This window comes from Ascaphus truei, chromosome 21 (assembly GCF_040206685.1).
Source record: "Ascaphus truei isolate aAscTru1 chromosome 21, aAscTru1.hap1, whole genome shotgun sequence".
Lineage (NCBI taxonomy): Eukaryota > Metazoa > Chordata > Amphibia > Anura > Ascaphidae > Ascaphus > Ascaphus truei.
The window spans coordinates 24,631,510-24,657,706 of NC_134503.1; the positions used below are offsets into that span (position 1 = coordinate 24,631,510).

The 26,197-nt window shown below is 46.7% G+C and overlaps 1 protein-coding gene across 1 annotated transcript in view; it reads left to right on the top strand.

The window, feature by feature from the left end:
- The window catches only part of ADGRD2 (adhesion G protein-coupled receptor D2), a 142,481-nt gene that overhangs the window by 46,797 nt on the left and 69,487 nt on the right, over positions 1 to 26,197 (top strand). Inside the window, 7 exon segments of the mRNA XM_075579485.1 lie at positions 3,635 to 3,746; positions 11,915 to 12,040; positions 13,744 to 13,864; positions 19,989 to 20,085; positions 21,944 to 22,002; positions 23,735 to 23,861; positions 24,498 to 24,601. Coding sequence (XP_075435600.1) covers positions 3,635 to 3,746; positions 11,915 to 12,040; positions 13,744 to 13,864; positions 19,989 to 20,085; positions 21,944 to 22,002; positions 23,735 to 23,861; positions 24,498 to 24,601 — 746 coding nt within the window.

The window sequence follows — 26,197 nt, forward strand, 5'->3', positions numbered from 1 at the left end:
TTAAAATCTCCTCCAACCTTTTTAGCATTCTCCCCCCTAGCACAGAAGATCCCTCTTCATTGAGGTGCAATGGCCCCGATTGTCACGGTGAGATTATGGCAGGCTGTATAAGTCACACATAAATATATATAACAGATGATATATATTTATCACTGGGTCTGAACTGGGACGAGACTTAGATATGATAAAATATAATTTATTCCTTGATAAAGGCGAACACACAATAATGTACAAATAACAGGCAAAATATAAACACTTACTTAAAATGGAAATGATGAAGCAGTCCTATCTGGACTGGCAGTTCATACAGCACTCTTCATAGTCATCAAGACACCAAAGACATGAAAAGACCTCTGGCAGGAAGACAGTGCATAGCGTTTCTCTCAGCAATCAAGATGGTATAGAACAGACTGAGCAACACTCAACACTGGATAAGGGTTTGACCACAGATTATATACCTTTTGTGGCCCTATCCTTAACCTTAAACACAGGAGATTGGTTGCCAATTACCTCCAGCCACTCACTAACCTGGGAACACATTTTGATCCATGCGACCCTGCTTGTTGGGACATGCGCAGTAGAACTCTGGGGTCCCATTTCTATAACCCCTCCTCTACCTTAGAAATGCCAACTAGTCTACCAAATGGAGTACCTGGCAGGAAATCCTTTGTTGTGAGGTGTGAAATGGGACACTTGAAGACTGCTCTGGTTTGAGGAGTCTCCACCCTTATGCAAACAGTAGAGGTGACAAAATCCTTTGAAACATACTTAAGTCCTAGACATTGGGTCGCCTTTCAGGCCATATGCTACCCTGGTATGCAAAGGAATTTCCTCTGGGTTTTACCCATACCTTGAAACACGGTATGTTGGATAAAACATGAACATAGTAAAATATCCGGTTCCTTTGGGTCCAGCAGGTCCAAACTTCCCAGTTCTCAATGCCGGAACTGGGACACCCTAGGATCCAATTTGCGACCTGCTACGACCTGGGAAACCGGAGATACACAAATACACTTAAAACCGTTTCACATTTTAATACATAAAACTCCGCTGTAAATCAAATCACGGTTTTTCACTAAATCCCCATTGAAAACAACGGGTTCCGCCGCCATAGACTTTCAATGGCAAACCGCCGCCATTGGCAGCTATGGGAATCCCCGCCATAGACTTTCAACGGGGCGATGCCGCCGTTGAAGTCAATGGGAGTTTTCCGCCGTAGCCGGTCAATGGGGTTTGGGCGCCATTGAAGTCTATGGGAGAAATCCCGAACTTTGAAGGGGGTCCATACTCCGTCGGGTTGGTCCAAGCGGGTCAAGGATGGTTCTGAAGCGATGCCGGAGCAGTGGCTACAGACACCCCAAACCTCGATCCGCTGGGCCCTCCGGAACCGGAGCTATGGAATACCAAAATTCAGCTTTTCACACTTAGTCGTTTTCTCAAGCTGTTTCTGCCGCCGCCATTGGAACCTATGGCGCGGCCCACTCTTCTCGGTTCGACCCTTATCGGGGGTCCAGGATACGGGGACCCGGTTGTGGTCGAGTGGGAGGAGGTCTAGGAACTAGGGACAGAAAGAATTTTATTCCTAGGTGCCCTAGAACTGTTTATTCTCACAGCACTTGTCGTTGAACTTGACTTGTAAGTGATCAAAGCTCTCCTATTGAAAATGTATCCGCTTTGCGGTTAAGCGGTTTGGACGGCAGCCAACTCGTTCCTGGAAAGCTCTTTCGAGGGTTTCTCCATTGAAGTCAATGAGCCCATAGACTTTCAATGGGAAACCGCCGCTCTCCCTCTCGGACGCCATCTGCTGGTCTTCTCAGGAACCGGACTCCACAGCAAGATTCACCATTAAAAAGCATTGAGCCCTAATGGCGGCCTATGGGAACCTGCAAAATGGTGCCTGAAAAGGCGGGAAAATTACACAAAGGGCTATAATCACTATACCACTATTAACCCTTGTGCTCCCGGATGGATCCCAGTGTGTGTGTGATGCAGACACTGATTAACAATAAAACATGGGGAACAGTGGAATATACATCTTCGGGTTATGACAAGGGTTAAATCACACGTCTGGGCCTCAGCCCGGTTAACCCCTTGTTTCCCTGGTGAGGTTAGAGGGTGGCCAATTGGGGTGTAACCCCTTTAATCCCGGGCCAAATCCTCCCCATCGTCACACCGATGGCAAGAATAAAAAGGCGATTTACAAATTAAATGGAGATATATTGGGGGAATCATTGATGGAGAAGGATTTAGGAGTGCTTGTAGACAGCAGGCTTAGCAATAGTGCCCAATGTCATGCAGTAGCTGCAAAGGCAAACAAGATCTTATCTTGCATCAAACAGGCAATGGATGGAAGGGAAGTAAACGTAATTATGCCCCTTTACAAAGCATTGGTAAGACCACACCTTGAATATGGAGTACAATTTTGGGCACCAATCCTAAGAAAAGACATTATGGAACTAGAGAGAGTGCAGAGAAGAGCCACCAAATGAATAAAGGGGATGGACATTCTAACTTATGAGGAGAGGCTAGCTAAATTAGATTTATTTACATTAGAAAAGAGGCGTCTAAGAGGGGATATGATAACTATATACAAATATATTCAGGGACAATACAAGGAGCATTCAAAAGAACTATTTATCCCACGGGCAGTACAAAGGACTCTGGGCCATCCCTTAAGGTTGGAGGAAAGGAAATTTCCCCAGCAACAAAGGAAAGGGTTCTTAACAGTAAGGGCAGTTAAAATGTGGAATTCATTACCCATGGAGACTGTGATGGCAGATACAATAGATTTGTTCAGAAAAAGGTTGGACATCTTTTTAGATGGGAAAGGTATACAGGGATATACCAAATAAGTATACATGGGAAGGATGTTGATCCAGGGATTAATCCGATTGCCAATTCTTGGAGTCAGGAAGGAATTAATTTTTCCCCTTAATGGGGTTTTTTGTTTGCCTTCCTCTGGATCAATAAGTATAGATATAGGATAAAGTATCGGTTGTCTAAATTTAGCATAGGTTGAACTTGATGGACGTACGTCTTTTTTCAACCTCATCTACTATGTAACTCTACAGGGAGCCCACCCAGTCACAGATGCAATAAGATAAATTCTCCAACTGAATCAGTAAATATCTTGGGCGATGAAATGAGCGTTAAATTGTAGAAATCTGCGGTAATCAACGCTAGTGACATGGGACATATCACGCTGCTCTACCATAGGATTGTGTCATAGGATTTGTTTTACAGAACCCTATGGCAGACAATTATTTAACCCATTTGATGCCAGAGGCTACCAAAGCAAAGGGAATGTGTTCAGACATAGCACATAAACACCACACAATGCATTAGTTAACTCAACCTAAGTGGCCATTGGCTACCCGTGGCTAGCTGGCCACTAAGTGGGACATAAAGTGACTTGCCCAATGTCACAATGACTTAGGACTGAAACCTAAGTCTACCACTTCAAGGACCAGTTCTTTAACCATATGGCCTTTCCATATTTAGCTTTGCCCGATCCAAGCCCCCCCAAGGCTTTTCTGGGGTACTGTCAATTCTCTAGGGAGGCTCGGTTGGGAAATGACTACAAGAGATTTAATGTAGATTAGGACGCCAAACATATTGTTTTCTTTTGCCTTAGATTATCCGAGGTCCCATGACAATTGTACACACTGTCGACAGGATGGCTTCTAATCTGGTCCAGCTTCTGTCGGACAAGAGGAAAGAGATTTCTATCCATCACAGGAACATTGGTTAGTTCATTAATACGACTAAATACGAAAAAGTGGGTTATTTTATTTTTTACTCCAGTAATCCTTTTTGGTATTTGAAATGACGGCATTACTAGATCTCCATGGTTCGGTATTATAACTGTAACGCTCGGCCTGCCCACAAGCCAGACGAGACCCCGGGACTGAGGTGGAAGGGAGAAATACCACACACCTAGCAGTAAACGGGGGCACGGCCGGAGTGGAAGTAGCGTAGCTGGTCCAGGGAACAAAAATAGAAAGAGTTCAGTACTTGCCAACTCCAGTGTAGAAGGATAAAGTCCGTAAGCCAATGGTCAAGGTCTAGGGAGAGCAGCGTGGTAGAGTGTCCGTAAGCCTGGGTCGTGGAGCGGAGAGAGCAGCGTAGTAGGGGTTCGTAAGCCGAGTCCAAGGGATATGGAAGACTGCAAGGTAGAGAATCCAAAGCCAAATCCAAGGGGGTCCAGAGAGCAGCGTGGTCGAAGTCCAAAGCCAAAGGTCAAAATCCAGGGAGGTCAGCAGAGAATCCAGGGACAGGAACAGGGACTGCAACACAAGAGAGCCAAGCAGAAGCAGACAGCACCAAGGTACAGAAGCTATGCAGAGCAATGTGGTAATGGTGAGCGGAGACTAAATAGTGGGCTGGGACCTATCAGGGGAAAGGGAGGAGCGGAGGTGCGGCCCAAGGGAAGCCCTGATAGGGGAGAAGAGCCTGGGGGCGGACCTGGTGGAGCAGGGGCAGGAAAGCGCGCCGATGCACACGCTGCACTGGAGGAGGCGGGGTCAGGCTCCCGGCGCCAGAAAAGGGAAGCTTGGATCCGCGCGCGCGCGCCCCGGAATTGTGGGAGCAGCCGTGGGGGAGACGCTGAGGACCGGGGAACGCCGCCGGGGACCAGAGGCAGCAGGGAGAAGAGGTAAGGAGGTGCTGGTAGCGGGAGTCCCCACAGCGCGGGTCCTTACAGTACCCCCCCATCGAGGGTCGAACTCCGGACGATCCATCCAAGGTTTGAGGGGAAATTTTTGGTGGAATCGTTTGAGTAGAGACGGGGCATGAAGATCAGCATGCAAGACCCAAGAACGATCCTGAGGTCCGTATCCTTTCCAGTGGACCAAAAACTGGAGTTTGCCCCTGGAGATGCGAGAGTCAATGATGGACTGAATTTCAAATTCCTGTTGTCCTGGTACAATGGCGGGAGGAGGCCGAAGTGAAGGATGAGTAAATCGTGTGCCTTGGATGAATGGTTTCAACAGGGAGACATGGAAGAAGGGTGAAATCTTCATGGAGGGAGGTAACCGAGGCTGATAGGCCACAGGATTAACTTGTCTCAGAATAGAGAAAGGGTCCAGAAACCTGGGAGACAGTTTAGGGGTTGGGGCCTTCAGTTTAATGTTTTTAAAAGAAAGCCAGACCTTCTCTCCAGGTACGAACTTGCGAGCCTCCCGACGAAGCCTATCTGCCTGTCTCTTCTGTCTTAAGACTGATTGCTGTAAAGAAGTTTGAATCCTCCTCCATGACCCCTGTAAGGTGATTACCCTATCATCTGCTGCAGGAAACTCCGGACCTGGATGAGTGCATAGGTAGGCGGGTAGGATGAAATCCATAGTTTACAAAAACGGTGATTCTTGAGTGGACTCATTCTTGAGAGAGTTAATCGCAAATTCCGCCCAAGGAAGTAACTTTGCCCAATTATCCTGAGAATCGGAAGAAAAACAAGGCAAATACTGTTAGAGGGACTGGTTCATACGTTCAGTCTGCCCATTCGTTTGGGGGTGATAGCCTGAGGAAAAAAGAAGGGTAATGCCCAGCCTCTGGGAAAATGCACGCCAGAACTTCGAAACAAATTGAGTAACAAGGTCTTAGACAATGGACCACGGAACGCCATGAATACGGAAAATTTATTTTACAAATATATCAGCCAAAGTACTAGAATTGGGTAGACCCATGAGGGGAACAAAATGAGCTTGCTTGGAGAATCTGTCAACAACCACTAGAATAGTAGTCATACCATTAGAAGGGGGAAGATCCATGATGAAGTCCATGGCAATGTGACTCCAAGGACCGTACGGGACCGGGAGAGGTTGTAGTAGACCAGAAGGCTTTTGACGGACTGATTTATTTTGGGCGCAGACTGGGCAAGAGGAGGTGAAAGCTCTAATGTCCTTTACTATAGTGGGCCACCAAAACGTACGCCGAATCAGATCCGTAGTCTTCTTAAAGCCGGGATGGCCGGCAGATCTGGAGGAGTGACCCCATGCAAGAATTTTAAGATGAAAACATGGGGGTGCGTAAAGACGTCCATCAGGAACCCCTAGTCCTTCGGGGACCTGTGCTTGAGACTCCAAAATTTTATCCAGTATGTCAAAGGAGGCGGCAGAGATAAACAATTGGGGGGACAGAATACTCTCCGGGACGTCCTGTGACTTCTCCTCAGTGATGAACTGACGGGACAATGCATCAGCTTTGATATTCTTTGTCCCACGAATATAAGAGATGATGAAGTTAAACCTTGAGAAGAACAACGTCCAACGGGCTTGACGGGGCCCAAGACGACGGGCACCCTCAATGTAAGAAAGATTTTTGGGGTCCGTCAGGATCAGAATGGGTTCCTTGGTTCCTTCCAGAAGATGTCTCCATTCTTGTAACGCCATCTTGATGGCCAACAATTCCCTATTCCCCACGTCGTAATTTCTTTCTGCTGAAGAAATGTTTTTGGAAAAAAACCCCACAGGGGTGGAGTTTATCTTCGGGGGTGGTTCTTTGAGAGAGAATCGCACCGGCTCCCACATCGGAAGCGTCAACTTCCAAGATAAAGGGGAGGGTGGGGACGGGATGTCGCAGAATGGGGGCCGAGACAAAGGCTTTTTTAAGAGACTCAAAGGCACGACTGGCCTCCAATGGCCAAGAGGAAGGATCGGCCCCTTTTTTGGTAAGGGCCGTAATGGGTGCTACCAAAGTAGAAAAATCGGCAATAAATTTCCTATAATAATTTGCGAAGCCATGGAAACGCTGAATCGCCTTCAAGGAATTAGGCTGTGGCCATTCGAGTATAGAATTGAGCTTCTCCGGAGCCACGGTGAACTCCTGGTCCGAGACAATGTATCCCAGGAAGGTGGTTGAGGATTGATGAAAGATGCACTTTTCCATCTTGGCGTAGAGCTTGTTGGCCCGTAGACGAGAGAGCACCATCTTGATATGGAGAATGTGTTCCTCGAGGGTCTTGGAAAAGATGAGGATATAATCCAAGTAGATAATCAGAAAAGAATTCAATAGATCACGAAAAACCTCATTCATAAAGTCTTGGAAGACTGCAGGGGCATTGCACAACCCAAACGGCATTACCAGGTACTCATAGTGACCACTGCGCGTGTTGAACGCGGTCTTCCACTCGTCGCCACTGCGGATGCGAATCAGGTAATAGGCCCCCCGTAAATCAAGTTTAGAAAAAATCGTCGAGCCTTGCAGCCTATCGAAGAGCTCGGGGATAAGAGGCAAAGGGTAGCGATTTTTGATGGTAATTTTATTTAGCCCACGGAAATCGATGCACGGACGAAGCGTCCCATCCTTCTTTTTTACAAAAAATAATCCTGCTCTGGCGGGAGAGGTGGATTTCCGGATGAAGCCTTTTTGAAGGTTCTCTGCGATATACTCGGCCATGGCCTCCGTCTCAGGAAAAGATAATGGATAAGACCTGGCTTTAGGAAAAGGGGCACCCGGAATTAAGTCAATCAGGCAGTCGAAAGGGCGATGAGGGGGAAGCTCCTGGGATTTGGACTTACTGAAGACGTCCAGGAACTCCGAATAAACGTCCGGTAGGGTGGCGTCTTGCGGGGGAAGGGTTTCCAAGATGGCTAATACCGCAGCGGACGGAGGAGGCAATTCCACATGGGATGATCTCCATTGAACGGGGAACTCGGCAGTCCAATCGATAATGGGATTGTGAAGTTGTAGCCATGGTAAGCCCAGAATGAGTTGAACCGAAGGGGAGTGGATGATATCAAAAGACATGAGTTCCAAATGTAAATCCTTCATAGAAAGTTCAATGGGAAGTGTCTCCAAGGAAATAAAGGCTGGCTGAAGAGGTCGACCATCGATAGCCTCCATCCTGACCGGAATGGCCTTCTTCCGGAGAGGAATGTTGTACTGGATAGCAAAAGCATGATTCATGAAATTCCCTCCGGATCCAGAATCGAGGAAGGCCAGAACAGGGATTTGAACGCTGGTGTACTTAAGGAGGACAGGAAGTAAGATGTGCTTGGGGAGTTCCTGTGCAGGAGAGGGGAAAGAAGAGATGATACCCAGTGAGATCCCCTCATACCTCACTGAGTGTTTGGCGTTTCCCGGCCTCAAGGGACAACGCGGCAAGATGTGCCCAGGAGATCCGCAATTGAAGCACAGGCCCTCGTTCCTCCGACGTAGTCGCTCCGTAGAAGAAAGTTGATGGCTGCCCAGTTGCATGGGTTCAGGAGCGTCCAATGCTGGTAAAGCAGGAGCAGGAGACCTGGAAGCAGAAGGCATAGAAACAGAAATACGAGGACGTTGACGTTCAGCCCGCCTCCAAAAGTCGTTGATCCACCCTGATGCATAAGGCGATTAAGGCCTCCAATGAGGATGGCCTCTCACGAGGTGCCAGTTCGTCCTTTAAAGATTTCGAAAGTCCCTGCCAGAACGCCGCGGAAAGTGCCCCATCATTCCAGTCAGTCTCAGCTGCGATTGTCCGGAACTCCAAAGCGTATCGTGCCACTGATCTCCGACCCTGCGAAATGTGGAACAAGGAGGAAGCAGCCATATCACTACGTCCAGGGGTATCAAAGACTAAACGAAATTCTCTCTTAAAGTTGGGGAAGCTGTAAGTGAGTTCAGGTTTTAGCTCCCAGATTGGTAAAGCCCAGGCCAGGGCGTCCCCGGTGAGAAGGGAAAAAACATAAGCTACCTTGGTTCGGTCCGTGGGGATGCGAGACGGTGACAGTTCGAATTGTATCTCGCACTGATTTAAAAACCCACAGCATGCAAGCGGGTCTCCAGCGTATTTACCAGGCGTAGGGATTCGCAACTCCGAAGAGCCTGTTCCTTCACGGGAGACAGTGGGAGGGATAACGGAACTGGAGACATTAACGTGGGAAATCTGAGAGGTTAAGGTAACAACCTGTTGGTTAAGAGCGGTAACCTGGTTGTCCAAAAAGGTAAAGTGTTTTGGAGATAGTGGATAGGGTATCTTCCACCTCAGGGGGGTCTGGGTCTGATGGGCTCTGCATAATGTAACGCTCAGCCTGCCCACAAGCCAGACGAGACCCCGGGACTGAGGTGGAAGGGAGAAATACCACACACCTAACAGTAAACGTGGGCACGGCCGGAGTGTGGAAGTAGCGTAGCTAGTACAGGGAACAAAAATAGAAAGAGTTCAGTACTTGCCAACTCCAGCGTAGAAGGATAAAGTCCATAAGCCAAAGGTCAAGGTGGTGGGCGAGCAGCGTGGTAGAGGGTCCGTAAGCCTGGGTCGTGGAGCAGAGAGAGCAGCGTAGTAGGGGTCCGTAAGCCGAGTCCAAGGGATATGGAAGACTGCAAGGTAGAGAGTCCAAAGCCAAATCCAAGGGGGTCCAGAGAGCAGCGTGGTCGAAGTCCAAAGCCAAAGGTCAAAATCCAGGGAGGTCAGCAGAGAATCCAGGGACAGGAACAGGGACTGCAACACAAGAGAGCCAAGCAGAAGCAGAGAGCACCAAGGTACAGAAGCTATGCAGAGCACTGTGGTAATGGTGAGGGGAGACTAAATAGTGGGCTGGGACCTATCAGAGGAAAGGGAGGAGCGGAGGTGCGGCCCAAGGGAAGCCCTGATAGGGGAGAAGAGCCTGGGGGCGGACCTGGTGGAGCAGGGGCACGAAAGCGCGCCGATGCGCGCGCGGCACTGGAGGAGGCGGGGTCAGGCTCCCGGCGCCAGAAAAGGGAATCTTGGGTCCGTGCGCGCCCCAGAAGTGCGGGAGCAGCTGCGGGGGAGACGCCGAGGACCGGGGAACGCCGCCGGGGTCCAGAGGCAGCGGGGAGAAGAGGTAAGGAGGCGCTGGTAGCGGGAGTCCCCGCAGCGCGGGTCCTTACAATAACGTATTGAATCCCCTTTGGCATTTATACTCCAGGCCACTTGTGAGTATTTACCCGGTATTGTGGGATTGTGGGGCCGCTGCTCTGGGAGGAGTGTATCATTCTGATAGCAGGCACACTCTGTATCTACAATACAGAATTACTCTTGGTCAGTGACACGGGAGACCAGGAACTTTCAACACTTTTACCAGGGATAACCATCAGCAGACGGAACAAAGTTATTAAATAAATAGGGTTGTATCGGGCAAGCCCGAATACATACCAAAAGTAAACAAAACAGGGGAAATACACAGCAACTGGGGGCCTGGGAGGAAGACACGTCTCGACTTGGTGCAGGGCGCCTTCTTCAGGTAGGCTTACCCTGCCTGCTCCACGTCCAGGAACACACACAATGTATCTGGCTTCTGAGCACACATACTCGGCCAGAAACACACGGTTTTAGGGTAGCTAGCCGGGCTTCACCTTTATTTTGTGAGGCCAGCTACCCCTACTGTGACTGTCATCGTTTTGTGTGCTGATCTTTCTTAAGGGCAACACACTTCAGTTATATTGCTGCAGTGCCACCAGTGTGCGACGTTACTCTAAGGGGCCTCCTTACGCTCAGTAATCGGTATTTGGGTTGGACGGTCCCGCTGCATCCGACAGTATGCGCATGCGCGTCACTCACCTGCCCATGACTTCCTCCCGAGCCGGCCCCAGTCCCTCCTCACTGCCAGGCTCACTACGCGCTGTGACGTGTCAGCCGGCAGGGGATGCAAGAGGATTGTGATCCCGAGCGGTGACGCGTCACGTGGTGTGCTGGTGAGCCTATCAGCGCCGGGGTCTGTACCTTCCTGGAGCTGTCAGAGCTTCCCCCACCTCCAAAAGGTAGGGGAGGGGGGGTGGGGGAAGTATATGTGTGTGTGTGTGTATGTATGTATATATGTGTGTGTTGTGTGTGTGTGTGTTTCGCACAGCCCCGGTGTATCTCACCCTCCTCTCTCCCACACATGGGGGGGGAAACTTTACAGCACCCGATCTGCCCCCTTGTACCACCCCCCCTCTCCTGCGGACCCACAACCTCCTCCACCCCTCTCTCTGGGCTCAATGGGTGTGCCCCTGACCCATATTGACTGCAGACCGCTGATCGCGGTGAAGTGACTTGCACGCGCCGCCGGGAAACAAGTCGGGCGTGTGCAGCGAGGCCTCGGCCTTAGCACACAGCAAGCTCTCGTTTTGCACGACCAGCTCCCCGGGTCTGACTGTCCACACTTATTCTTCTGAGGAAGACGCAGGAAAAAGGCAGCAACGTAAACATAACACAAGCTGTGCCATCATGAAGACCAGGAGTGGCCAACTCCAGTCCTCAAGGGCCATCAACAGGTCATGTTTTCAGGATAGCCTTGCTTCAGCATAGGTGCCTCAATCATTACTGAAACAGGAATATCGTTAGAACCTGACTTGTTGGTGGCACTTGAGAACTGGAGTTGGCCAGTCAACGACTGAGCCACTGATTGAGCCACCTGTGCTGAAGTAGGGATATCCTAAAAACCTGACCCATTGGTGGCCCTTGAGGACTAGAGTTGGCCAGCCCAGATGTAGACTCCTGGATGCATCGTGTGACTGCATGCATCAACTCTCAGGAACTCGATCATCCTGTTTCCCACCTGATCTCATGGTTTTATTGATGGATGAAGTATGGGGAGGAAATACACAATCCCTGCAAGCTCTAACCCCGGCACCCACCAGGAAATATCAGCAGCGTATGCCGGGATGGATGCGTCCAGTTACCAGTAATACGCTTCCATTCTCTCCGTCTCCAACTCCTCCCTTTGCTCCGTGTATCCACGCCCCAAATCACTTAGCAACACAAACCACACAATGGGTTCAAAGTACCCCGAGAAACCCCATGGAGAGGCACATGTTCTTAGCATTAAGTAGCATTTGTGGATCTAGAAAAATAGCACTAACGTTTTTTTCAGAAGTGGTTCTTAGTGATGATTTGGACCCGGGAAAGTGCAACGTACTGTAGTGATGTTCCGAATCAGAAAATACCACGGGATTTAAACAAATGAAGCCACGGCCATCTGTTTCTCTCTTCTAGAAGTTGGAGTGAGGCACGTGGATCTGAATTCCGATGCTAACAGCCATGTGTATACTGTGCAGAGCACTGAGAGGGTGGATCAAATTGAAGTTCCCATCGAAGAACTCAAGAAAATCACTGGAGGAGGTAAGATTTGTCATGTCTGTCCTGCAGAGAATCGGTGACAATCTGATCATTGTGCCCTACCCTTTAATACAGATTCACAAGGAACATCATGCAATTACTAGGTAGGTTTTTGAAAGCATTGCTTCCTTTGGTAATATTACAGGTAATGGGTAGGAGAGAGGTTCAATTATACTGTATTCCCACATTCAGTAAATCCATGATACAGTGGCGACACTGTTTATTCTAATTCGGCTAGAGCCGCAAGCCGCGAGGTTTCCCGGCTTTTGCATTGAATTTCCTCGGCGTGCCGCGCGTCACTGATGCGCGATCACGCTTCATCGGGAGCGTGCGCGCATGGCGCGCATACCCAGGGCTCCCCGAGGGAGCCCTGGTGTCCCGCGATGTGGGGGATGGCGGTGGGGGGTTCCGGGGGACCCGGCAGACACGGAGAGGGGAGGGGGAAGCCCCGATCGGAGGACCGATCCTCCGAAGCTCCGGCGCGCGCACGGGACACCTCGGCGCGCGCCCGGTATCTGTCGCGGCCGAGACCGGGTAAATGTTAGAATAAACTCGACCGCGACAGTATAATGACCATACATGAACTCTCCAATGAGAGAGATTCCATGGTAGGAGTATAACCCATTCGCTTCGCAATTTAAACTATACGCTTGAGAATATAAACTATTGCGTTGATACATAAGAAGGGTTCTGTAGGAGACATGTGCAGAGGTACAACCAGGGGGACGTGTTTGGGGGAAATAAACCATGGCTTTTATTCAGCCCGTAGCTTCAAACAATATATATTTAAGGAAGCACACAAATAAACAAACAGCCTATCAATATGTAAGGGCTTACTCACTCTCCCAGTCCCTATCTGCAGCGCTGGGGGGATAGGCCTCTTACCAACCTCTGACCCCAAAGTCCAAAGAGGCACCTGTAAGCAGGGGGCTCTTTATGTCAGTCTCTGGGTTGTCTCGGTTGGGGGCAACCCTCTGGCGGGTTCCAGGGTCCGCTGCGCCCTGGATGTAGCGTCTGGTTTGTGGGTGTCTTGCTGGCAGCACAGTCCCTCTGTGCTCAGGAGATCTCCCCTGCAGTTCAAGCAGGAAGATTTTCTACCTGTCAGATGAGCCAGGTGGAGGCTGGTTAATTGTCTGTAGCTGCAAATAACCATTTCCCTGCTGGATTCCTCAGTCCAATACAGGCTTTCTATTGAAGCCCTTTTAGACAGGGGTTCTGCCCTGTCACAGGTACATTAAAGTAAGACATTCCAACCATGGCACTAATGAAGAGCCATGCCTTCTGATCTATCGCAGCCTTGGCATCCAATCCGAACCAGAAAAGTCCTGAAAGAAGGTTCTATGAAAGCTTCCTATTGGAAGTGAGGCTGAAGGATAAACACGCTGAACTGTGTAATGATACCGAGCATCTCTAATCACCAGCAGCAGTGGCCTTCCTCATCATAGGACCTTCTCTGTTGGTGTTTACAAGAGGTCCAGATCAGTAGTTGTCATTTCCATGCATCTTGCTTTTCTGAATTCAAGGCAGAAGACGCTCGAGTCAGTTGGAAGAGAGCAGTCATACTCAATATTATGTGATTGATATATATATATATATATTGTTGCTCTTTTACATCAACATTTTCAGAAGGCTGGGATACTATGTAATGAAATTATATTTGTACTGTTTATTAACTATATAATTACAATGTTGTTTCTCTGCTTCAGGTCAAACAGAAGCTACAATTGTGAACACATGGTTTGACTTTGAGTCTTTCCAGCATTTATTCGGCGGTTACAACAGTAACTTTGTGACTGAAGGTTCTTCCGTGTCCGGTGGAGGATATGAGTGAGTATCTTCTCTAATGATGTACTATATCAGATTAAAATAAACCATGGATCACACACATACCCCACCCTAATGCCCTGCACATGATGCGTATTATCCTGAAGCCAGGGTCAAGTGTGATGTATGAATAGCTCCAGTTAGCTTTAACTCAGCCCTCTTTCCAAGCACACCAAGTCCTGCTATGTTTTCTTCACTTTATTAAAAATGTGTCAAAATATATACAGGCACTTGTGGATTTTATGTAGTTGTGAGTTTGTAGTTAAGGGCAGGTAAAAAGAGATGGCCTTGCCATAGGAGTGTAACATGAAGGTACTCACTCAGCCAGAGTCAGGAATGAAAAGAAGGTGTGGGGGGATCTGGGTAACAGGAATAGTCTAGGAACAGACCAACTGTAAGCAAAACAGGAGGGAGGGCAGAATAGCCCATTCTAGGAGAGATCTCAGAGGCTGCTTTAGCAACTCACTGACTACATGCCAAGAGGAAGGGATGGCAACAATGTAATATATCACACAGGTACAGTGTGGTGTGTGTGTGGTGTGGTGTGTGGTGTGGTGTGTGTGTGTGTATGTGGAGCAAACTACGTGCAGCTGAAAATAAGTAACTGACAAGCAGAAGCTGCAAGGAAGGGGGGTTTAACAAAGGGGGAAGAAATGGAATTCTAGTTCCAGGACACGTATTCCTTGTGCTTGATCAGATCAGTTCCTAATGAGGGTTTTTCTAAGAGTCAGAGGTGCGATTCAAAGCTACTGGAGTTGAATAGTTCCTGGTAGAGTTGGGAAAAGACGGATAGGAGAACATAATATACATCAAAATCAAGGAACAAGCCACTGTAGGATGTAAATACCATGAGTGCATAAGATATTAGGCTGGTAGGGAGCAAGAAACATCCACATGGGAACCAAACTTTCTACACAAGGCTCCACTTTTTAACTTAGGTACTTACATGTACTTATTGTAAGGATTCTGCTTGATCCGTGCCGGGTTTTCACTACGGTCCAGGTATAAGCAAACCCTCTTCCTGGTGCCTTGTCGAGTTGCCTTGGTGCCTTGGTGCCTTGCCTTATCAAGAACTCGACAAGGCACCAGGAAGAGGGTTTGCTTATACTTGTTCACTGATTGATATCTGATATCTGCATATGTTCTGTGTCTTTCACAATATTCTTGTATCTACATTCAGTGGTTGATATTTGATATCTGCCCTCTTTAGACTTTAGATTTATATCATTAGCTGAGTGCGGGATCATTTGACAGTGGGGAGGGAAGGCTTGGGGAAGTACCTCTGGGACCCTTTGGGACCAGGGGGAATGGGCCAGAGGAAGAGGTCACCCCTCGAAACGTCGCCCCCCTAGTTTGCTTTCCTTTTTCCATTTTTGTGATTTTTTGCTTTTCTTTTGTGTTTTTTTTCCCCTTCTCCTTCTTTCCCCTCTACCCCCTATATTTTTTATTTCCTCTTTGTTGATATTTATTCTTGCATTGGCGTATTGGCTATTGTTGCTATATTTTCAGTTTATTATTAGTGTCATTAAATTATTCATATTCCCTACACTGGTATTTGCTTATATCTGTAGCTGTGAGACAGAGAGTGCTGGTACTATTTTTTGGATTGTTAGTACTTTTGAAGGGTATTAGGGTCCCTTCCTGTTCCGTGCACCCTGCAACCTTGCTGAGTCATTGTGTCAGAGTGCTGTCTATCACACCCCCCCCTTTTTACTTAAAAGGCATGTTCCAAAAACTGAAAACAACAATGACAAGACACTTCTTAGCACCTTTAGCTATATACACTAACCTACTTACAGAACTCACAGTGAGGCTCCCAGTCTAAACTCTGAGGAACTTGTTTCTAGAACATTGAGTGGAGCTATATATGACCTGCTATAAATACCCTCTACACTTCCTCTATAGTTACATTACTGGTTACAAGACAGACAATAGCGTGGCAATCCTCTCTGCATCACATGATGGGGAGGGAGGGCAGTAATCCCACCCGGTAACCCATTCAGTGAAATACTAGTCTCAAAGGTGGGTGGGGAAGCTAAGGAGGGGCTACATTAGAGGTGGGTGAGTTTGGGGGGAGGGGACGCCCTCGGTTCGGAACGTTGCGCTTTGCCAGATGCTTAGATTGCAAGCTCTGCGGGGCAGGGATTCCCTTTCCTATTGCCTGACTTTGCTGCGCCGCTTATTGTATGATTATAATTCCCTGTACTGTACTGTCTATATAAAGAAAGATATATACAAGTACATAGAGAGAGAGAAAGAGAAACGTGCTTTTCTCTTTTTTTGTTCTCTATATGTTTAAGTCGTGAGCCACCTGAGATCAGCTGGGGGACAATCAACCATGAGATTAACCCCCTTAAAAGCCAGTGAGTTTAATATTCGTTTTCTGGACACTATCACTTTTTTTTCTTTTATAAATGTGTTTTCTTGTACTGTTATACATAATAATAATAATAATAATAATACTGTAATAATAACAGCAGCATGTTCTTGTATAGCGCTGCTAGTTATACATAGCGCTTTACAGAGACATTTTGCAGGCACAGGTCCCTGCCCCGTAGAGCTTACAATCTATGCTTTTGGTGCCTGAGGCACAGGGAGATAAAGTGACTTGCCCAAGGTCACAAGGAGCCGACACCGGGAACTGAACCAGGTTCCCCTGCTTCACACTCTCAGTGGAAAAGAAAAGGGGAGCGCAAGGATCATATGAAAACAAAGATATAACACTTATTAGTATAGACTAGTAACAACCCAAAACAGCTGGATAGCTCTGGTCGAACATGCAATCTGCAAGCACTAGCGTGGGGATGTACAGAGGTGAATGCAATACACACAGCACTACCTGCCCCAGTGGACTGTGACACCAACACTGGAATAAAATTAGTATAAACTCACACGGCCATGTGTGAGCCTGTTCTTAAAGAGGTATCTGTAACCCAGGATCTGACAGTCACGTCCCTCTCTGAATATGGACCCTCGTGGTAAGACAGGTGCCCATATGACTGGAAGATATCCAAATGATGTGGTTAAAACACAGAATTTATTGCTTAAAAAATGAGTGCTACAATGAACTCACATGAAAGAAACGTCGATGCTCCTTTCTGCTCCGGCCTGCGTCTCGCTAAAAGCTCCTCCGCCTACCGCGTCCGGTGTGCAGAGCTGGAGAGTAGTGTTGACGGAGCCCTACGGAAGCCAGCAGGAGTCAAAAGAGTGAACGTTGCCCGAACTACGCGTTTCGTATCTCGCGATACTTGGTCAGGTTCGGCAATGTTCACTCGTGTCAGAAGGTCTGTTAAATATCCTACCAGTTAATTTGGGCTGGTAGGAACACCTGGCGGGTGGGAGAAGGGCATGAGTCTTATGGCGGCTTCACACACTCAGTGCCAGTCAGTGTCTTTACTCACTGAGCCGCTCCTTCTCCTGCTTCACACACTAAGTGCCAATCAGTGTCTTTACTCACTGAGCCGCTCCTTCTCCTGCTTCACACTCAGTGCCAGTCAGTGTCTTTACTCACTGAGCCGCTCCTTCTCCTGCTTCACACACTAAGTGCCAATCAGTGTCTTTACTCACTGAGCCGCTCCTTCTCCTGCTTCACACTCAGTGCCAGTCAGTGTCTTTACTCACTGAGCCGCTCCTTCTCCTGCTTCACGCTCAGTGCCAGTCAGTGTCTTTACTCACTGAGCCGCTCCTTCTCATGCTTCACACTCAGTGCCAGTCAGTGTCTTTACTAACTGAGCCGCTCCTTCTCCTGCTTCACACTCAGTGCCAGTCAGTGTCTTTACTCACTGAGCCGCTCCTTCTCCTGCTTCACACTCAGTACCAGTCAGTGTCTTTACTCACTGAGCCGCTCCTTCTGCTTCACACTCAGTGCCAGTCAGTGTCTTTACTCACTGAGCCGCTCCTTCTCCTGCTTCACACTCAGTGCCAGTCAGTGTCTTTACTCACTGAGCCGCTCCCTCTCCTGCTTCACACTCAGTGCCAGTCAGTGTCTTTACTCACTGAGCCGCTCCTTCTCCTGCTTCACACTCAGTGCCAGTCAGTGTCTTTACTCACTGAGCCGCTACTTCTCCTGCTTCACACTCAATGCCAGTCAGTGTCTTTACTCACTGAGCCGCTCCCTCTCTCATGTGTGGACACTTTATTGTTGGCTATGTATTTTTGTGTATTAGATCACAGTCACATTATTTGTGTTAATATTGCACTACTTGCCTACTGTGCATAAGACTTTCATTTAAGCCAGTATATCTCACTACACCTATCCCTTAGCGCACCTGATATCTTTTTATATCACATACAAATACTTACCTCTGGTATGAATTGCGTGAGTTCCCTTAGGCTGGGCCTTGGTGCCTTCGCCCGGCCGGAGGCTGGGAAGTGACCCGCGGGAAGCGGGTGCTTTCTCTGGCCATGGTGGATGGGCCGTGGGGGGCGTTCCTAGTGGCGTGCCTAGGGGGCGTCACGGAGCTGGCTCGCCCTCATTGGGCAAACCGCTCATGTGACCTGTCTGTCGCGCCAAGAAATCAGTTTCAACTGATTTCTTGCACAACGCGCGCCCCCTCCCGCTTGCTCACGCACGGACGTGATTACTGCCTCAAGGCAGTCTGATCGCTCAGCGTGCGGACGCGTCCGCTCGGTCTGCGGCACCATGGCCCCAGCCTTAGCAATAAACATTATATACACACGTGTGTGCATCTAACACTGTGAACACTAGAGGGCAGTATGACATCACATTTCATAAGATAACTGGCTATCAAAAAGAAAACAGTATGTTTATCAGCTATATAGATGTCAAACCTCTGAAGGCCAAAATCTCTGATATTTGGGTGTTCTGGCCCACAAATATTATAATTTATTGGAAAAGTACCTTATTGGACTCCAGTGAACAGCATGAGACACTGATGCTGTAAATCAATGACACTGTCTCCATATCCCCAGGACAAGAAGGTGACTCTCAATGTATTTTTTCCTGGTGAACTATTAAAAAAAATGTAAATGAAGAAATATCAGTGAGAAATACCTTCGTTGTTGTTAATTCGGTGACTTCCTGCTCACAATGTTTCAACTGATTGAACACCTCTGATAATAAATGACCACGCTGCAATATAGAACGACACTGAGTATGTCTACACATTACCTGTGTAAAGCCGGTGCAAATCTAGGTACCGGGCAGAAACACCGGCACTGCCCCTCCTGCCGCCAAATGTTATCCTAGGGGAGGGAATGTCAGCGACGCAGAACTGGATAAAATCCCTTTATAATATACATAATACATTATAATACGTCACCTAATCTGCCCTACCTCCTCCTAGTGATAACCTGCACATCGCTTAGTGATCTGTACGATACATCAGTGCAAAGTACCTTAAACACAATGACAAAACTGGAGAAGAACCTATGAAAAATCCCATGGATATCAATGATTTAATTATTTTATTTTTGTTTAGATCAATCTGAGGCCATTTTTGTTTTTTAGAGGGGGGTGGGGGGGTTTAAGGCAGGAAGACAGGTCTAAGGGTGTGCTCCGAATTTGGACCCCAGGTAATATGAACCGTGAGTGTCCACTGGATCATATTGTGGTGGTGCCATGGATCGGGGTTCAGCTGGTGGAGCTACTTTCTGACCAGGTCCAGGAATATTATTTGATTAATAAAAGGCTGTGGCCGTTTGTAGCCAACTAAGGTGTCTCTGTTTATTTGGGTGGGTGAGGAACAAAATCGCCGAAGTTGAGGGTCCAAGGGTCATGAATATAGCACACGTTTAATACAATGTTCTGCCTGCTGATAACACTGCAGTGCTTTACTGTCACACTCTACCGCAGGGGTGGCCAACTCTAGTCCTCAAGGGCCACCAACAGGTCAGGGTTTAAGGATATCCCTGCTTCAGCACAGGTGGCTCAATAACTGGCTCAGTTGTTGACTGGCCAACTCTAGTCCTCAAGGGTCACCACTTTAAGGATATCCCTGCTTCAGCACAGGTGGCTCAATCAGTGGCTCAAATTGAGCCCCTGTGCTGAAGCAAGGATAGCCTTAAACCCTGACCTGTTGGTGGCTTTGAGGACTGGAGTTGGCCACCCCCAGTCTACTGTATCATATTTTCTGCTGTATCTAACACAGCCACTTTCTTATGCCAGGTACGTGAACGCTCGTCTTGGATCAGCTGTTATTTCTTCAACAGTGGTGCTTGGGTCCCAGGAAATCAGCACATCTGTACAATATGACCTGTGGCACGTGAGTAAGGTCAAAAACCCACACAAGTTCCACTGTTAGCCCATCATAGCAGATTGGAATAGAGAGGGGAGGGAGGGTGTTCCCAGGGTGTTCCCAGCACTCACTGACGAATAGAGATGAAGAGCAAAATAGAGGTTATACCAAAAGATAATTTAATGAGTAACTATAACAGATGAAGCAAAAAGTGTAAACTTGGGGTCATGTCATGATACATACACACACAGAATATCACTAAGGCACCAAGTAAATCACAGTGAATGGGGAAAGGGATAGAACACAGGGATAGGGAGAGAGGGGGTGGAGGTAAAAGGAAACCAGGGAAAATAGGGGGGCAACGTTTCGGGGCAATGGCCCCTTCCTCAGGCCCGATCCCAGAGATCAAAACAAGAGACCAGAGGTACTTCCCTAAACCCTGTAACAAGTAGCGCAATTCCCTTTCCCAAAAAATTGTGCCAATACCATATATATATATATGAGAGTAATAAGGATTGCCTAAAGCGGCCAGGGCCAACAATATAACCAGAAATCAGTCAATGGGCCTGTTCACCGGAATAAATGTGCCTACTGTAGGGCAATAGTTCAGAGAGTCCAACCCTGTGCCGTCAAGCAGAGAATACGGTAAATAGATATGTATAAGACAAGGGGTCAAAGCGATCTGCCACCTTCCTGCAGAGGTAGTTGGGTGGCCGGACGGCGGATAGGAATGTGTTGAACACTTGAATTTCCGTTCACTTGGAAGCAAAAGGTGACACTGCATGCTCATTTGCATGCCATTTCCCAGAATCCCTTGCTGCAGTGGAAGCACTGTATGCTAGGAGATAAGGGTGAAATACAGGGTTGCAGCCGTGTCTGAGACATGTGAAAGTGCTCGCAAGTGATTTTTTTCATTTGGTGTATGCTATATGGTGGAAGGTGTTTGTAACTTTTTTTTACCCACCATAACTTATTAAAGCTGCAGTTCAAGCTCCGGTGTTTTTTTGTTTGTTTTTTTACTTCAATAGTTTCATGTGGGCAATCTCTACTTACCTAAAGAACTGCATAGCTACCGGTCAATTCGTTCTCCGTCTATTGATCGGCGAAGTTTGGCGACATCTTTAGATCCGGGGAATGTAAATGGTTGCTATAGGAACAAACGTACGTGTTAAAATAGAATACAAGAAAATTGGTCTTTCAAAGTTGTTGTTTTTAAAACAGAAAATGATAAAAGTATTTTTTCTTACTACAGAACTGATTTATTTAAAAAAGCACACATGCAGGATATTGCTTGAACTGCAGCTTTAAGGGGCCATTCACTTTCACAAATAGAATGGAAATGAACCCCATTTTACAAAATATTTGTTGTGGAAAAATCAGATAGCATCAATATTTTATTTTGTATTCTGTTGGAATATTTCTCAGGGGACGTCTTGTGCCCGAGGCAATAATTGCAGGCCGTAAGAAATACGGCGTTCATTGTGGCGTTTGAGGTTCACGCAGGAAACTTTGGGGCTTTCTTCCCCTTTTCTGTATATCGTTCTATTAACAGTAAAGATTTGGGGGACAACAGGAGGAACATTTAAAGATCAAACTGGGTCCAAAACGAGGTTGAAGGCTGAGGTTACCCATCTGAGAAGTAATGTGATGTTTCAGTAACATTTAAATGAATATGGCAGTGTGGAATGCGGTCCAATATTTTTCTCTATACAACGTTTATTGGTTGAAGAGTTGGGACAGCCTTGAAATTGGGATAAAAACTCAGAACTCACCCCCCCTTCCCAGCTGTGTAATAACCTACCTCCTGAGGTGCAGTGTGCGCCGAGTATCTGATAACAAGTTACTTTTTATGATCTTATTTTTCCCTTTATTCATATATTTTCAGAATACATCTGAGAAACTGCAGCAGAGATCGCTGTGTGCTTTCTGGAATTTTAGCATCAGGTAAGCTTGTGTGTCTATTGTGGGTTGCAGACCTGTCTAAGACAAGTGAATGTGCTCACAAGTGATATTCTTTATTGGCTATATGCTAACGGCGGAGGTTTTTTTGTTGCCTTTTTCACCCACCATAACTTAAATTGTATGGTAAACCTACCCAGCCTAGAAAAATTGCAAAGCAAGGATAAACCAACCTCACACTGATGATACCCATCAAGGTTGAAACATGTCTGTGAGTGGTTTGACTGGCTTTGCATCTTGTCCCATGCTGTGCTTAAAAGCGGTGTGAACAGCGTTGCATTTGCTTATATGGGCTCCATGTGAATGGATATTCCTGGCAAAAGGTGACACATTGTGTGCTCATTTGCATGTCATTTCCCAGAATCCCTTGCTGCAGTGGGAGCACTGTATGCTAGGTGATAATGGTGAAAGGCGGAGGTGCAGACCTGTCTAAGACATGTGATTGTGCTCGCAAGTTATATTCTTACACACACAAATATATATACATATACACATATATATATATATATATATATATATATATACAGTACAGTATATATATATTTTGTGTGTGTGTGTGTGTGTGTGTGTGTATGTATATATATATATATATATATATATATATATATATATATATATATATATATATATATATAATGTGCTCCTTGGGGCGAGGGCCTCCTTCCCATTGTCTCAGTTTGTCTTAAAGCTGCAGACCAAGCAATATCCTACATGTGTTTGTTTTTAATAAATCAGTTATGTACGATGAGAAAATACTTGTAGCATTTATTTTTAAACAGCTCTGAATGACATTCTTTATGTATTATAATGTAAGAAGCATTTTTGTTCCTATAGCAACCATTTACAAAATCACATGCCCTTCTGAAACAAGCTCTAGCACACCCCTTTTTTTTTTTTTGAGCCCTGCCCTCTCTCTAGCAGTGCACCAATTGTGTCTTGTGACTACCAAGTCACATGATCTTCCCCACATAACTTTGCATCTTTGGTCCTCTTCTGCTGCACTGACACCCATTTAGTGAACCCCCGAGCCGAAACTTCGCCGATCGATCACAGGAGAACGGATCGATCAGCAACTTAGCTGATTACTTAACATTGTGTGGATTGTATTGATGCACATATTAAAGAGAAAAAAAGTTTAAAAAATAAAAATATGCGGCAGCTTGGACTGCGGCTTTAACGTACATGTACTTTTTTGTCCTACAACTTTGTTGACCTCCCTCCCACATTGTACTACACTGCAGAATATGTTGGCATCATACAATACAAGATAATATTATTATATAATGATGGCTTCCAGATAAATAATATAACCTAGGAACAGGCCCTCTCATTACCTACGGGAGCTTCATGTTCTTTTAGACCAGGAGTGGCCAACTCCAGTCGTCAAGGGCCACCGAGTCAACGACCGAGCCACTGATTGAGCCACCCGTGCTGAAGCACAGATCAAGGGTTCGAAGACTGAGCCACCTGTGCTGAAGCACAGATATCCTTACAACCTGACCTGTGGGTGGCCCTTGAGGACTGCAGTTGGCCACCCCTGGTTTATACAAGAGCCACCCAGTGAACGACTTAGCCACCTGTGCTGAAGCTGAGATATCCTGAATACCAGAGCTGTTGGCAGGACTGGAGTTGGCCACCCCTAATGTAGATGCTCTAGTTGCAGTTATACAGACAGCGTGGGATGTTTATTCCCACATTATCCGTCTCTTCCTTCCAGCCCAGAAACTGGCGGCGGTTGGTCCACCGCTGGATGCAGCATGAGGAACACCCGCCATGAATCCTCCGTCTGCTTCTGCAACCACACCACCAACTTTGCGATCCTGCTGCAAGTTTACGAAGTTCAGGTTTGGGCTGACCCTTGGATACATGAAATGCTTCTACCTCACCCCTTATCAATGTGATGGCATCTTCACTGTGCTGGGGGAAGTTTCATTTGCATGGGGCTGAGTTCTTCTCCAGCACTGGGAAGCTGACTTCCTCCCAGCATATTGAATATGGGCCAATGAATGGCATTGATCAAGCGGTTACTCGGACATCTCGTGTGGAGCAATAGGGTTTTTCCCATCTGCTACTAAGAAACCTGCAATCTGCTGCATTTATAGGGCTCTGTCCATCAGAATCGGACACTTGGTCCCGGAAAGACCAAGTCTCCGCTGGCGTTCGGCCGGAGAGTTGTCCTTGCGGTGAGGTGAGGTGGCTAAACGCCAGCTGTGATTTGCTCACGGCAAAATGGCCAAGACCACATGTCCTAGATCACTGTCCATGGCAGTCTAGTAGGGTGCAGAGAAGACAAATATGCTGGTTGTTTCACTAGACTCCAACATCACTCTCCCATATCTACACACCAACACCCCCCTACTGCCCACAGAAGCCTGTCCGGTGTTCTGAGCACCGGTACAATCACCCTTCCGTCACGTCGTGTGTATTCGACGCGAGAAGTCGGAGGCGTGGTAACACATTTCGTCTTCATTTTCCCACAGAGAAGCTCAGAAGAAGAGTCGACATTGAAGACACTAACGTTCATCGGCTGCGGGGTCTCGCTGTGCGCACTGCTGGTGACGTTTATTCTTTTCTTAGCGGTTGGGTAAGTGTTCTTTCCGTGACTTTTACAATAACCCAGCTATGTAAAGGCCGCCGTTCAGAAAGCCCTTATAATGCTGTACAGGCATCGCAGCGCCAAGAAGGAATCCTCCCCCATAATTATCCTAGCAACTTGTCACTTGTCAACATTGCTGCAAGGCCTGATATTTACATGCGTCCTCGCTCCTTATATTTATATGACTAACCCATCTCCTCTCAGAGAAGAGAATAATAAAGAGGAAATGTAATATGTGTGTGTGTATCTGTGTGTGTACTATATATACTGTATCTCTTTTTTTATATATATATATACAAAACGGTATCGTCTTTTCATTTTTGATTATCAAGCTCGGCTAACACGGTACAGATACCTCTATATATATATGTGTATGTATGTATGTGTGTATATATATATATCAAACACACAAAGAAGTATGTTGCTCTACACTAAATGTAAGTGGTTAAATCAGACCCAAAATAACACTGACTGATTGGGTATAAAGAAATATGCACCCAAAAAGTCAGGAATAAAATAATAAGGGTAACCTGATGGTGCTGGGGGATAGATACAAATATAAAACACACAATAGAAAAGGACAAAGACAATCCCCTAAAATAGCACTCTAAAATATACCACCAAAATAAGCAAATAGAATATAGCACAAAGACCCGGACGCTCTGCCAAAGTAGAAAAATGAACAAGATTTTATTTATGAAACAGCAAGACACACTAACTTAAAAACATGAACATGCTAATGACAGCTAAGAATATATGGGCAGTGACTCTCTAAAAGATAAATGCTGTTAATTGAACCAAAAACTAGAATGTGTCTAAATAATAATGAATATAATATAAATTGACACAAAAAAGCTAAATGGGACAAAAATGGAAAAGATGTAACCCTTAAAGCAAAAAAACCTTGCTACAAAATATAAAGTGTAACTAAAGGCATAAGGAAAAGTATGCAATCAATAACCTTATATACATAAAAGTGTATATAAGCAAAAATATAACTTATAGCCAAGGGAAAAACGCAGGGGAGAAAAAAGAAATAACCAAACTCATACCCTGAGCAGCAAATCCAAAAGATTAATAATTAATACTCAGGCAGCATGAAAGCATGGAATAACTATAGTACTAGCACATGAGCAAACAGGAGCATAATTGCACGAAATTGCAAGGTGCCAAAGCTCATTCTGATTTTTTACGAGCAAGCATTGGAACCTAACTACTGGGAACTGATCCCTTTCGCTATCTAGTGACAGCTGAGTATTATCTCCCCTGCTGTTTGGTATCATTGGTCCTCGTGGTCTTTGCACTTATGTGTATTTATATTACTCTCCAGCATTGGCACCTTGCAATTTCGTGCAATTATGCTCCTGTTTGCTCATGTGCTAGTACTATAGTTATTCCATGCTTTCATGCTGCCTGAGTATTAATTATTAATCTTTTGGATTTGCTGGGTGGGTGACTGGGTGGGTGGGTGACTGACTGGGTGGGTGACTGACTGGGTGGGTGACTGACTGGGTGGGTGACTGACTGGGTGGGCGACTGACTGGCTGGGGCGGGGGTGACTGTCTGGCTGGGGGGGGGTGACTA